The sequence below is a fragment of the Chiloscyllium plagiosum genome, unplaced genomic scaffold (genome assembly GCF_037043375.1).
Source record: "Chiloscyllium plagiosum isolate Xiang-an unplaced genomic scaffold, Cpla_swu_hap1 HiC_scaffold_17, whole genome shotgun sequence".
NCBI lineage: Eukaryota > Metazoa > Chordata > Chondrichthyes > Orectolobiformes > Hemiscylliidae > Chiloscyllium > Chiloscyllium plagiosum.
In genome coordinates, this window is record NW_028270155.1 from 42455356 (window position 1) to 42470746 (window position 15391).

General features: G+C 39.6%; 1 protein-coding gene across 1 annotated transcript in view; it reads right to left on the reverse strand.

Annotated features, from left to right (window-relative positions):
* The window catches only part of mylk3 (myosin light chain kinase 3), a 53621-nt gene extending 38864 nt beyond the window's left edge, over positions 1-14757 (reverse strand). The window contains exons 1-3 of the mRNA XM_043706901.2: positions 13909-14757; positions 6963-7056; positions 2401-2866 (exon numbers count right to left, since the gene is read on the reverse strand). Of these exons, the coding sequence (XP_043562836.2) occupies positions 2401-2866; positions 6963-7056; positions 13909-14490 (1142 nt within the window). The 5' untranslated portion in view covers positions 14491-14757. The remainder of the gene's footprint in view (positions 1-2400; positions 2867-6962; positions 7057-13908) is intronic.
* Positions 14758-15391: the final 634 nt, after the last annotated feature.

Below are 15391 nucleotides of genomic sequence, written 5' to 3' on the forward strand. Positions count from 1 at the left end.
TTGTACCCAGAGCCATTCCCTTACCCTATTACTCTATATTTCGTCTGACTAATGCACCTAACCTACACATCCCTGAACACCATGGGCAATTTTGCATAGCCAATTCACTACATCTTTAGACTGAGGGAGGAAACCAGAACATCCAGCAGAAACCCATGCAGACACAGGGAGAATGTGCAAACTCCACACAGACAGGCGAGGCTGGAATCGAACGCAGATCTCAGGTGCTATGAGGTAGCAGTGCTAAACACTGAGCCACCATGTCTCCAGAGCCATCTGTGGGCTTGTGCCAAAATCAGTAGAGCTTCCCCATAGCCTAGCCAAACAATAGCTGAGCACAGTCATTGTCACTGGATCATACATCAGAGCCAGTATGACAGACACCGTCCCTGGTAAGCTTTACCTTACTGGCAGGACAAACCTCCCAGTGGTGCAACAAAATGATGCATAGGGAGGAAACAATGGTCTTGGAACATCCCAGCATTGATACCTAGCATCAGTGCCTCATATTTTCAAGTCAAAGAATCAACCTTCCAAATCCCACCTCTAACACTCTCAGCCGATGAATCGATCCTACTCCATGTTGATCACCTCTTGGAAGAAGTACTGAGAGTATCAACAGAATATAATGTTTTCAGAGATTTTAATATTCACCACCAAGAATTATTCTATAGAATCCATCTACCAGGCCTGCTGTCAATGAAAGGCTGCCAGCATTCTCAAAGATCCATCTCACTCTGGCAATTTTATATATATATATATTTTATATTAATGATATATTACATCATTGATGATGATGAAGTCAAAATGGAAACATAAGCAACCACCTTCAAGTGGATGATCCATCTCAACCTACTACTGACATTGCCACCATCAAACAAGCCACTCTTCAGCCAATTCAATTCATTCAAGAAATGGCTGAGTGCACTACAGTCATAGGTAATATTCAACTGTGCTGAATATGTAAACTGTAGAACTAGCCATACCTCAGTGTATTCTATCTGTCAACATAGAAAATTGTCAAAATATGTTCTATCCACAACAGACAGGTCAAATTCAATGCAGCAATTACTGCCCTATTGGTCCACTGTTGTCATCAGTGCTATCAAGTGGCAATTGATGAAGTATTGTATCAAGGAACTTTAGCAAAATTAAAATCAATGGAAAAATTTCCTTATTGGCTACAGATATATCCAGACAGATATCCCCATATGAGGTTCAGCAGATGGAACTTATGGATCAAACAAAAAGCTTCACGTTCTTGGCCAATGAGACCTGTCTGCATCCCGCCTTCTGGATCTCAATAGATCCCAGCCCCTAGCTCTTGCCCATGGTTCCATCATTTAGCCGCTAGCCCTAATTGTCAAGGCGCCAGTCCTACCTCTCAGTCATGGCTCCAGCTTTCAGTCTCCAGTCCGAGCTTTCAATTTCAGTTCTCACTCCCCAGTCCTTTCTCTCAGCCCTGGTCCCAACTCTTGGTTCAGCCATCACCATCTCTAATACTTTGACTCATGAATCCCAGCAAAAGGTTCTGCTAAAAATTCCTCAACATTGAACTGTCAGTGCTGACTGTTCTAGCTGCTCCTCCAATCACAGGCTATTTCTGTCTGAGGGTAGCTGTTGATAAGTTTACAAGTAAGTTTATCAATAGTAAGCATAGTACAGAATGAACTTGTGATTGGAGGGGCAACTCTTCACCAGTCCATCTATTTTGTTTAGCAGGGCAAAGTCTCTCTGATTGGTCACCCCGTAGTCATCTTGTAACTAAAGAAGCTGTTATCTAGGTACCTTTGTACCCCAGATGATGCTGTAAGTGACGACATATAAACTTTTCACTGTAGTCATTCAGTATATGTGACAAGAAAGCTCATTCATTCATCTTTATTCATGGATAATTTGGAGACTTCTGGGAGTGAATTTTCCCACTATCACCATGTATTTTATCTGTCTCCCAAACCCATGAAATAAGCTGGTATAATGGGAAAATTTGAGAATCTTTTAGTGCAGATTTTTTTTCAAAATAGCCCAAATGGAAAATCTTACATGGAAAATGCATTACCTTGTAATAAGCAAGGTCAGCAGTATTTTATCTTAAAATCAGATAAAAACAGATTCTTTCTTTGTGAAATGTAATCTGCTTTTGAAAGGAAACTTATGAAGCAGAAATATAGCTGATCTTTTCATCTTTTTAAGGCAGCACAGTAACTATCATAAGAAGTTTGGTTATTCATTTTCTTTTTGGTAACTGGTCTAAATTATGAACTCAGAATTCACTTGATCAGTTCCATGATATTTTCTGTTATAACTAGTAGTCGTCAATGGTATAACAATTAAAGAAAAGCATAAGTTTGAAAGATAAGGATAAACAGCGATTGATATGTTGTTGAAATTTAAACATACCTCTGTACCAGTGCTGAGGAGTTTCCAACAACTTTTGACTGATTTATCACCAGACTGGCCTCAGGGGGTTCAATTGTGACATTGTCAGTCTCTTTTCCTTGGCTTCTTTCAACTCCATGTGTTTTATATGAGTCATTGTTTGTGCTGATTTTATTTATTTCTTTCATGTTGTCTGTTGTTGAGGTCTGATTCTGTGTGTATTTCTTGTTTTCCTGTGGAACTTCCTTCACCTTTTTTGTTACGGTAGAAATCTCTTTTTTGCAGACACCTCCAGAGGTATTTGTTGTTGCTGAAGCCCCCTGGGGGTCTTTATGTTTTCCAGCTGACACTGGGGGTTGGTGCAGTGATTTACCCCCTTCAGAATTAATTGTTGCCTGTGATGCAACTAGAATGATGCTGTTTGCCTTTGCATGCTCATCTTTATCTTTCTGGACATTTCCACCGGTTTCGATATCTTCATTGGCCTCTGAGCAATGATGTTCAACAAAGAAAATTATATGTTTCAAAACTTTAATAACACCTATCATTTTGTAAAATGCCATTTAATATTCAAAATTAACACTGTTACTATCACAATAGGCTACCATTGTGGATTAGTTATCCTGAGTAGAAGCCTATAGGTAGTGCACCTGTTATGCAACACCCTATTCCCAAACATAATGAGAATGGATTTTGTTTAATGAAAAAGGAAAGAAAATAGATACATTTCAATTACAAATTAAGCAAATGAAAAGAAGGACAGTGGTGTAGCTCAACACATGTTGTGTCCGGGTTGGTCAGGGGTTTATGCTAAGGTAGCAGAACTAGCCAAGTTATTTTTAACAAGTACTTAAGTATGTTACAATAAATCAAGGGCATGGAAATTATTAGTGGTTTGAAAAGTTCTTTTCATTTAAATTATGGTGGAAAAGGACAAGTGAAGTGTGTTCTGTTACTCATATAGGCTTTGGAGAGTTAGGAATCCAGTCTCTGACATGGTCTTGTTATCGTGTCAAGACCATATCTTTTTTATTGTTGTGCATTTTTGATTGTTGGCATAATTGGGAAAAGTACTGGTTTAAAAGTGGGTGATTAGTCTGTGAACCAGCATTCCCTCTAATTTTCTTTCTGGCTTCACAGGCCCCTGAGGTGTATGTGCAGCAGAAACTTCCAGAACCGAAAGTCAATATCATGATTGGTATGCCAACACTGTTTGCCATGCACAGAACACTGGAGCATATACCATGGCCACGCAGCTTGGGTGGAATGTTGCTATGGACAATTAACTAATTATCAATGAAAAGATCTCCTCCCTGCCAACAATGATATGATTGGCTCCCAGGTAGCTAAGCAGATAAGGGGTGTGAATGTTTGGGTAAATGTAATCAAATCTCGGGAAGGGAAGGAACTTTTTTTTTTCACTGCAATAAAAATTATAATCCTGAAGATAGCCAATTTATTTCCCCATATCAGTTACTGTGAATTCTAATTAATAAGTCAGAGGCCTTCATACGTGTGAACCTGTCACCCTGTGCCTCCTGCACCGAATCTGGAAGAAGATCAATAAGCAGCATTCTGATCAGTGAAAGGATCATCTCAATAAACCCTGCGAACAGAGACTATTGAACTGCCTTGTCAGTCTTTCCCTCCATCCATAGCACCATTTTTTTTGTCTGTCTCGATGTGTGTGTGTGTGTAGAGGGAGCTGGAATAAAGAACAGTATAGTACAGGAGCAGGCCCTTTAACCCACCAATCCAATGCTGACACATGGCTTCTTCCTAAACTAAAATCCTTTTGCCTCTATACAGTCTATATCCTTCAATTCCCTATTCATGTATCTGTCAAGATGCCTCAGAAATTGCTATTGTGTCTGTTTCTACCACCTCCACTAGCAGCACATTCCATGCACTCACCACCCTCACAACTCCTTTAAATTTACTCCCTTTTACCTTAACCTATGTCCCCTAGTAATTGACATTTCTACCTTGGGAAAAACTATGCATTCCATCCATGCCTCTCATAATTCTGTAAACTTCTATCAGGTCGGCCTTCAGCCTCTGATGTTCAAGTGAAAACAAATCAAGTCTGTCCCTTCTCTCCTCATAACTAATACTGTCCGAACCAGGCAACAACCTAGCAAACCATTTCTGTACCCTTACCAAAACTACTACATTCCTCTGGTAGGTGACCAGAACTGTATGCAATATTCCAAATGCGGCCTAACTAAAATGTGATGCAGCTGCAACATGACTTGCCAATATTTGCACTAAATGCCATAATCAATGAAGGCAAGCACGCCATATGCCTTCTTAATCAACTTATCCACTTGTGTTGCCATTTTCAGAGAATTGTGGACCTGTACACCTAGATACCACTGGATGTTGACACAACTACAAATTCTGCCATTTACTGTATGTTTCCCTCCTACATTGGATCTTTCAAAATGCATTACCTTGCCAAATCCTCTGTCTGGATTAAATTCCATCTGCCATTTCTCCGCCCAAGTCTCCAGCCTATCTATATCCTGCTGTAACCTCTGGCATCATCCTCACTATCCTCACACCTTCTTGTGCTAGCTTCCAAATTACTGATCAAACCACTTATGTTCTCCTCCAAATTTACATATATTAAAAACAACAAGGTTCCAGCACACACTGATCCCTGTAAAACACAGCTGATCACAGATTTCCAGTCAGGAAAACACTCTTACAACACTACTGTCTGACACTTATGACTAAGCCAGCTTTGCATTATTCTTACCAGCTCACTGTGGATTCCATGTGACTTCACCTAACATGAGGGACCTTGTCAAAGACCTTGCTAGAGTCCAAAAATGCAATATCTACTGCCCTGCATTCATCAATCATCTTTGTCACTTTCTCAAAAAACCTTTTCAGGTTTCTGAGACACGATCTTCCCCATACAAAGCCATGCTGCCAATCATTAATAATTTCTGTACGTAGATTAGAGTTTTATTTGGTAGAGAGATATATACATATAAATGATTCAGAATTATTTAATTGTTGTTAGAGTCTATTTATTTAAGTGCAGAACGGTGGTCTGCATTCAGTCAAACTGAGGCTAAACTGAGGAATTCTGCAAACGTTTTAAAAACTTTAACTCCTTACTCCAGCAATAGCAGGGCTTGATTTCCCATGTGCTACCACAGTAAGATGTAAATAGCCACAGTTTTATGTCTCTGGTCAGTTGAGTTCCTGCTCAACAGTGAACCACAGGACACTGATAGTGAGGGATCATATGAAAGCTCTTCAATATGAAATGGTTGTGTTTGTTCAGATGATCAAAGCTGACCCTTGTCATCGCTTAAAATTTTATGATGAAAATATATAATGAGTTTTCAAGTTTTCTTTGGATGTGAAATATTTAAGAGAAAGGGAAGCTTTTTCTTAACAATTCTCTTTAAGGGTTATTAGCATCAGTCACTATATTGGATGCAGTTGCTTTGCTGCAGTAATTATGAACACTTAAATATGCATTGTACAAGCTCTGTTGGTGAAAGAAAACTTAGATAGCAGTCAGCATACAAACACAGGCACATATATAGTGTTGATCTCATCAGAACTTGGAATGGTCAGGGCACTGCCATAGGAAATGCGGCAGGCATTGACATTTAACATTGTAGTGCAGTACTGGCCCTTCGGCCCTCATGCTGCGCCGACATGTGAAACTAAACTAAAGCCAATCTAACTACACCAATCTATTTGCATCTCCTTCCCTCAACAAACAAGATGCAATACACGGACAATTCTTTTTGTCTGCAAAGAACATGGCCTTGTGTGAGAGCATACATAGCTTCTAGCACAAACAACTGAATCACACTGCTATCCTGATTGAGATGTTAAATTATTATAGAAATTGGTAGTCCCTTTCTAAGTTTGTTTCATGTCCTGATGAGAGTAAGAGTACAAACACTCTGGAAAGAATCTGCATTTTTGAGGAATACAACAATCAAAAAGTGCAGCATTAAGTCTTCAGTGCATAATCAGGAGATCTACAAAGCCTGGTCCGAGTAATGATACCAGTTGGTGCATGTAATGGCTAGGCTAATGTCAAGGGCGACATGGTGGCTCAGTGGTTAGCACTGCTGCTTCACAGCACCAGGGTCCCAGGTTTGATTCCAACCTTGGGTGACTGTCTGTGTGGAGTTTGCACATTCTCCCCGTGTCTGCGTGGATTTCCTGCGGGTGCTCCAGTTTCCTCCCATAGTTCAAAGATGTGCAGGTCAGGTGAATTGGCCATGCTAAATTGCCCATAGTGTTAGGTGCATTAGTCAGTGGGAAATGGGTCTGGATGGGTTACTCTTTGGAGGGTCGATGTGGACTTGTTGGGCCGAAGGGCCTGTTACCACACTGTAGGTAACCTAATCTAATAAAAACAACAGTTCAGAGAAACAGGTTATTTACATATAAAGATGTGGGTCTGGTATTTACAATGGTAGCAGGCTTAATAACTGGTTTAATATTCCATATCCGAAAAGCACATGCATTGGGGGGTAAATATGTACCAAGGCACACTCAATAAACACTCACAACAGTTGAGAAAGTGAATAATGTTTCTATACCTTCAAACAATTCTCTGTTTACTTGTCCTTGGACCCCTCTGTTGCTATATTCATGCTTTGGTTTGGCACCTTTCTCGTCAGCTTTATTGTTTCCCTGTTAAAAAGAAGTTTCACAAAATTTTAAATGGTCATAAAACGTATTAGAACATAGGCATCTAAGTGATACAAAAAAGGCTATCAATTTTGAAATAATTCACAAATTAGCATTGCATGACCATCAAGTTAATATTGTTTCTTAACTATTGTGGAAACTTGTAGCTTCTGTCAATTTAGACATACACATACTGGCACGGTGGCTTAGTGGTTAGCACTGCTGCCTCACAGCACCAGGGTCCCAGGTTTAATTCCAGCCTTGGGTGACTATCTGTGTGGAGTTTGCACATTCTTCCCGTGTCTGTGTGGGTTTCCTCCGGGTGCTCCGGTTTCCTCCCACAGTCCAAAGATGTGCAGGGCAGGTGAATTGGCCAGGCTAAATTGCCCATAGTGTTAGGTGCATTAGTCAGAGGGAAATGGATCTGGATGGGTTGCTATTTGGATGGTCTGTATGGACTGGTTGGGCCGAAGGGCCTGTTTTCACACTGCAGGGAATCTAAAAAAAAAGCTTTCTAGATCATTCAACCGTTTTAAATAGTATGGGTACAACCATTAGTTATGTGCAGTATTGTGTGTGATAAAGCACTGCAGCCTCGAGATGGCCTGTGAATTCTGAGCTTTGGCAATCTAGCTCTTGAAGCTCCTTAGTTCTATTTATCAGTTGCAGCTTGGCCTCATTTTAACTTTATCAACCTGAAACTTTGGAAAGCACTGTTGACTTCATCCATGGTTAAATTCTGAAGGATAACAGCAAGATTGGTTATCATTGAAATAACTCCAAAGAGGCCCATATCCCATCATCAAGACACATTTTATTTACACTGATCCAGCTTCCTCAGAGTTAGCTCTGTGAGTGAGCAAAACCTCTGACATTCCTGGTTATATCTGTCAGCCAGGGCTTCCTGATGGGGCCAGATTAACAGTCCCAATTAGGGGACTCATATTCAATGAGGAGAAAGTGAGGTCTGCAGATGCTGGAGATCAGAGATGGAAATGTGTTGCTGGAAAAACGCAGCAGGTCAGGCAGCATCTAGGGAACAGGAGAATCGACGTTTCGGGCATTAGCCCGAAGAATTCCTGAAGAAGGGCTAATGCCCGAAACGTCGATTCTCCTGTTCCCTAGATGCTGCCTGACCTGCTGCGTTTTTCCAGCAACACATTTCCATCTCATATTCAATGAGGTCCAACTGGCTGACTTCATTACAATCACTACAATTATCAGTGCCTGAAATAAAGGCAAATTAATGGAAACATTGATTTAACAACAAACCTGCATAATACACTAAAATTCAAATTATCCAGCCTCATAGAAACTTGAATACTCCACCTACCAGAATTGTAATATCCTCATTATGACTACAAATCATACATCTCAATTTCATTTTCATTTGAGGGTGCTATTCCTGATTTAATACTATTTTGGATTTTCTGCTTTTTGTGTCTTTCTCCTTCTTTAGCCAAGTGGTGTTTGGTGCATAGGAGCAACTGAGCATAACAAGGGTTGAGCAATAATTGTCTTCCCAGTCCCCATTCCTTTTCCATGCTATTAGCAGCAATTAATTATTGCTTTCTGTATGAAGGTTTTTGAAGAGAGTGTTTGTTGTCTCCAAGTACAACTATCAGCCTTCCTTTCTGAGGAACTCAAAAGCATCACTCCATAAATAGGCAGACAAAGGGATTGTTGATAGTAGGCAAGTTATCATTGTGGGAGGGAAGGGAAGGGGAGAGAGCAGAAGTGCAGGAAATAGATCAGACCCCATTAAGGGCCTTGTCAACCATGATTTCAAGGAACCCTCAGTTGAGGAAAAAGGTGGGCCTGTCTGAGGCCCCCCTGTGGAGGGTGGTATTATCAGAACACAAGCAACGGAAACAGAGAAACTGGGAAAATGGAATAGAATCCTTACAGGAAGCAAGATGTGAGGATGTGTAGTCTAGGTAACTATGGGAGTTGGTGAGTTTGTAATGGATATTGGTGGTCAAACTAGCTCCAGAAATGGAACCAGAGATGTCAAGGGTGGAAAGGGAGGAGTCAAATATGGACCAGATGAAGCTGAGCGAAGTTTGGAAATTGGAAGCAACATGGATCCGTTTTTCCAATTCCGAAAGCAAGAGGGAAGCAGCACCAAATGATGTCATAGGTGTACCAGAGAAAAGAGTTGTGGGGAAGAACCTGTACAGGACCGTAACAAGGAATGTTCCACATACCCCACAAAGCAACAGATGTAACTGGGGTCAATGCAGATCCCTATGGTCACAGCTTTGACCTGAAGAAAGTGAGAGGAATTAAATGAGAAGTTGTTCAGAATGAGGATGAGCTTGGCCAGGTGGACGAGGATGGTGATGGATAGGGACAGTTCAGAAAGAAGTGGAGAGGCCTGAGACCATATTAATGATGGGGCAATGGACGTGTAAAGGGATTGCATGTCCATAGTGAAGATGAAGCAGCTGGAGCCTGCAAACTGGAAATTCTGAAATTGACACAAAGCATCAGAAGAATCACAGTGGGAAAGGACTGGACAAGAGGAGAAAAACATTGAGTCGAGATAGGAAGAAATAAGTTCTATCAGGCAGAAACAAAGGGTCTGCCCAAGCAATCTTGTTGGTGGATTTTAGGGAGAAGGTAGAAGTGGGTTGTATGGGATTGGGGGACTCTGAACTGGGAGTCTGTCAGGGGGAGATCCCCAGATGAGATGGGGTTGGTGACCATCAAGGACACAATGGCTTGATGCTCGATGGTGGGGGGAGATATAGGGAGCTGTCCAAGAGCTGGTGCTCTGCAAAGTAAAGGTCAGCACATCAGACAACAGCAGCACCACCTTTGGCAGTAAGTTTGATGACAAAGTCATGGTTGGATCTGAGAGCACAGAGTGCAGTCAGTTGAGAGAGGGATAGGTGAGAATGGCTGAGCAGAGATATTTCGGTGACTGAATGTCACATCAAGAGTCCTTGATGAACAGGTCAAGCGCATGTAAGAGGCCAGAGGGAGAGGTCCAAGTGGTGGCAGAGAGTGGAGGTGGGTGAAAGAGTCCAAAGAAATGGGCACAGAGGTGAAGACAACAGATCTCACATTGTGTCTGAAATTTGTCGACGTGGGGCACAAAGGGATAAAGCTAAGCCTTCGCTGAGTAAAGAACATTCAGCATCAGAGAGTAGATGGTCAGAAGTTAGCCACTGAATTTACATCTGCAATGTATGTCTCTTTTAAAAACATTTATTGGATTTTAAAAATTCAATGTCGTTAGGTGATTTGTGGTCATGGCAATGGGCACAACCCATTACTTAACGTATTGAAACTACTATGGGAGCAACAGCAGCAGTGTACCTGAGAAAATACATATAGACCATAAGATATAGGAGCAGGAATAACCCATTTGGTCCATTGAGACTGCTCTACCATTCAATGAGATCATGACTGATCTAATAATGCTCAACTCCAATTTCTTGCCTTTGCCCACATAACTCATTCCATTACTGATTAATAATGTCTACCTCAGCCTTGAGTGTACTTAATAAGCCAGCCTCAGTAGCCCTCTGAGAGAAGAAATTCCTTCTTGCTCTGTCTTAAATAGACGGCTCCTCACTCTGGTTCTCTGGTCCTTGACTCTGCTACAAGGGGCGCAACCTCTCCACTTGTAGCCTGTCAAACTGGCTAAGAATTTTATGTTTCAATAAGGTAGTCTGTCATTTTTCTGAACTCCAGTGAGTTCAACCTTTACTTACTCAAACTTAAGAAAATCCTGGGATCAACCGAACAAACCTTTTCCAGACTGCCACCTATTCTTCTTTAGATAATTTTGCAGTATTCCAGCTCTGGTCTGACTAGTGCCTTGTACAGTTTTAGCAAGACTTCCCTATCTTATACAGAATTCCCTTTGAAATAAAGACCAACATTCCATTTGCCTTCACTATTTCAAGCCGAAATTGGATGCTAGATTTTTCTGATTTATGCAAAATTAGAATTCCTTTAAATTCCTCTGTGCTGCAGCTTTCTGGAGTCCCTCTCCATTTAAATAATATTCAGGTTCTCTATTCTTCCAGCCAAAGTTCATAGTGTGTAACATTATATTCCATCTGCTAGATGTTTGCTCACTCGTTTAACCTGTCCATATCCTTATGCAGACTCTTTGTGCCATCCTTACCACTTGTTGTCCTGCCTTTTTTTCTCATTTGCAAACTTGTTGATAATAAATGACTTTCCTCCTCCAAGTCATTGATATATGTTGTAAATAGGTGTGGCTCCAGCACTGATCCTTGTGGCACATCAGTACTTACAGCTCACCATTCTGAAAATGCCATCTTTATTCAACTCTCTGTCTCTTTTAGTTATTCTAATATATTCATGCTATACTGTAATATATCTAATATACATTTTAATATATTATCCCCAACAACATGAGACCATATCTTATTAAGTATCCTTATGTGCAGTATTGAATTATCTTAAAGTTTTAACAGTAGGTGCCTCAGTAATTTGGTATGGAGATTCTGATGACTGGGTTTCTGCAACAGCTAGCAAAAATAAAATGTCTCTACATAGCCATTCATTTGTCATTGTTTATATTTGTCATCTACACAAAGAAAGGAGATATAAGTAAATTAGTGAATAACAGTTTTTATTTATTCAGGCTGAATTACCATCACCAATTGGGCATTGGCCTAACAAATACCAATTTAGCTGCTACTATTCCACTTTGGACTTATTGGTGGTAATACCATGTTTTCTGTTATACACTATACCAGTGCACAAAAAGGATTTCCTTGCGTTTGCTGTCATTGTCACATTCAAACTAACAGTGTACTGCCAGCACAACATACATTAAATACCAGGAGCACAGGGATTCAAGATTTTATAGGCAGTAAATCTACTGGTGAAACTTATGAACGTGATTACTGTGTACAGTTCTAGTCACCCTGCTATAACGTGGATATTATTTAATTGGAGAGAGTGCAGTAAAAGGATGTTATTGGGACTGGAGCATTTGTGTTATAAGGAGGGGCAGGATAAACTAGGATTTTGTTTCACTGAAGCATTGGAATTTGAAGGGTAACCTTATCGAGCTTTATAAAATGAGGGGCATAGATAAGGTGAATAGCAAAGTTCTTTTCCTTAGGGTTGAGGAGTTCAAAAGTAGAGGGCATAATCTTAAGACAAAAGGAGAAGGAGTTAAAAAGGAACCTGAGAGGCAACTTTTTCACACAAAGGTTGGTTCCTGAGTGGAATGAATTTCCAGAGGAAGTGGTATCACTCTAAACCTTTCCTATTCATATACTGGTCCAAATGTCTTTTTACTCCATTTAAAAGACATTCGGACCAGTATATGAACTGGAAAGGTTTAAAGGGATACCAGCCAAATGCATGTAAATGGGCCTAATGTAGTTTTGGGAAACTTGGTTGGCATGGATGAGTCGGACCGAAGGGTCTGTTTCCATGCTGCATGTCTCTAAGACTCTGTGTTAAGTTACCAGTTATGCAATTTCTGCCAAGCTTTGCATGAGATGGGAGAGGGGTCTCTTAACATTGGAAAGTGGGAGGACAATCTAATTTCTTTGTTTGGTGGCTTCAACAGGCAGTCAAATAAACAACCATCCCACTGAGACAAGCACTGAAACACAAGCATCAAAACAATGTCACAATACTAAAAATACTGAAACAACAGCAATATCAAGGTAGGTTTTGGGTATTTTAATACACACAACTTATGCTTGCAGGGATATGCTTTGGTTTTGCTATTGAAGGCTCATATTATTGTACCACCAACAACACCCTCACCATGCCTGCAACAAACCGTCCCTCACCAAAGTGGGGCACATCATAGCATTTAGAACTACAAGGAGTCTCATCAAACCCCAAACAAGAGAGCAGTGCTCAATATCTGTGTACCAGAATGGCATCATGGGTGACATCAACAGATTTGGTGCAAAATCAAAGATCTAGTTTTTCCCTTTGATAGTATATTTGCTATGCTAACATCATAAATAAGTGGAAGACATACTTCAGCCTCTGTTCAGATGAACAAAACATGTTGCTAGTCATCAATGGATTGTTAGTTTCAGATTACATCTATGTTTTTCACTGCAGTGAAAATGTTGTTCAGTTCCAATACAACAGTGTAAAAGATATTGCTTCCCACGTTGCTGTTGGAGAACTCAGAAATATCTCAAATATTAAATAAAATGAACAAAAAAAGAGTCATTTATTACAGTACAACCGCAACGTATTTGCAACACCCATGGTATAACTGGAATACATAATCCTATAGTTGTCATGTAGGAGAACCCTTTCCTAACCTAGAAACAGGCATTAAAGACTGTAAACTGATTTTTAAAAAAATTATTCCTTCAGAAGTTATTGTTCTTTCTACAATAGAGATTGGTGTTAATGCTTGAATTTTAAAGGCACAATGCTAACATTCTGATTTACATCTCCAGGTTCTGCTTTTGTGAATATCAGGTGACTGGAGAATTTGGCAGGGATCAGAGGAGTACAGAAATTGTACACTCATGAAATGAATTTATTGCGTAAACTTTTACGATAGTATGAAACGTTAATGCAAGGCAACTATAGATACAATGCAGGTAATTTTCACTTTGTATAATGGTGTTAAATGGGTCCCATTTTATACAATTGCACAAAATTAAATTGCTCCTGCTGTGCCTCTTCTACTTTACACTTTAGTTCATATATACTTAATTTAAAACTTTGTTTTTTTCAAAATCAAAAGCAGGGCATGAACAGATAATTATTAACATAGACTTTCATTCCCGACATCACCTGGTAGACCATTATTAAAGTATAACCCTATTTTAATGCCAATTGTTTTTTCTGAATTTTGTTTTATTTGGTAAAACTGACCTCTGAAGATTCTATTAGACTTCCCTTTTTCCAAGGCACTGTTCCTTTTAGAATAAACTGCACAATGTTGGAATTTTTGAAGACTTCACTCATAAAGTGAATGGCTTTATCCACAGCTGACACCAATTTCTCAATGCCATCTAATTTTTCTTTTTGTATTGTTGTATCTTGATGTACAGTTGTCACCATTTTGAACAGTTCCATGAATAACAGCTTCATCTGAGGGTGACTGAGGCAATCAATATTTTGCAAGTATTTAATGTCACTTTTATTGTCTACCATTCCATCGCAGTCTTTTAATGTTTTCAGTATTTCAATGTTCTTTTCTAAATCACCCATTCCTTGAGACATGTCTTCCAATTTCTTAAGAACTTGTCCTTGAAAGTTTACTATTCGATCGACTTTCTCGTTAAGAAGATTCAGTTTGTTTTCCATTGTGCTTAACTTATTGACACTGCTGTTTTGACTCGCACCAGTCGGCTTTCTCACTTGGCCAACAGACCCACTTTTATTCTGAGAGTCAAGGCTACCACCTTCGTACATTTTGGCCAAACAAGTGGCCAGTGATACTGGCTTACTCATTTCTCTCAAAATTGAATAAATTAGCTCAGATCTTATGATATCTCCTGCCTCTTGAGCAGCTCTTCAAATGAAATAATCCATACAGTTCTTTGAAGAATCTCTTTGCTTGTTAAAATGTGAAAGAGCAACTTTGTATCTGCTTTAGTTTTGTCATCCTATCTGAGCTTCACCTTCTCCTGTCGCTGTTGCTTCTCACAGATTTTTAAATAACCCAACCTGGTTGATGTATTCTGAATTCTTCTGTGTCTATTGACGTCACAGAAATGCTTCTGTGCGATTAGCATATTTTTCTTGAGAATCCAATGTTAAACATGCAGCTTGTAAAAATGACAAAGCAGGGTGCTTGCATTTATTCAGATTGTAAGTTTATGCACATATAAAAAAAATTATTGCAACCTATTTCATAAATCACAACTGTAGGCGTGGAACTTGGAGTACAAAGGATTAGTTGATTCATGTATGCAGCTATTTACAACTGATAGAGAATGCATGCTCTCAAATGGTAATGTATCTAGTGGCCTGCTACCAGCTGTCACATGAGACAAAAATAGACTGTGATGACAATGGCATCAGTATTTCTTTCTTGCACATGCCTCTAACATTTCAAAATCTGTTGTAGGATAAAGTTATATTAAATGGCATTCTAACCATTACCATTAGGCTCCTTTGAAATAAGCTGTAGACACCAATCCCACATTTGAATATAATCTAAAACAGAATCAGATTTAACTTTTGCTGCTCTTTTGAAATCATTCACAATGGACATTTTCTGAAAAACAATTAATCAGTCCCTGAATGGGTATAATAATTTTTAATTTGTACATATATCACAATTAATCATGAAACATTTCTCCCACTACCCCTCCAGTAATAATGAGAGTTCAGCTACCATGGGTACTAT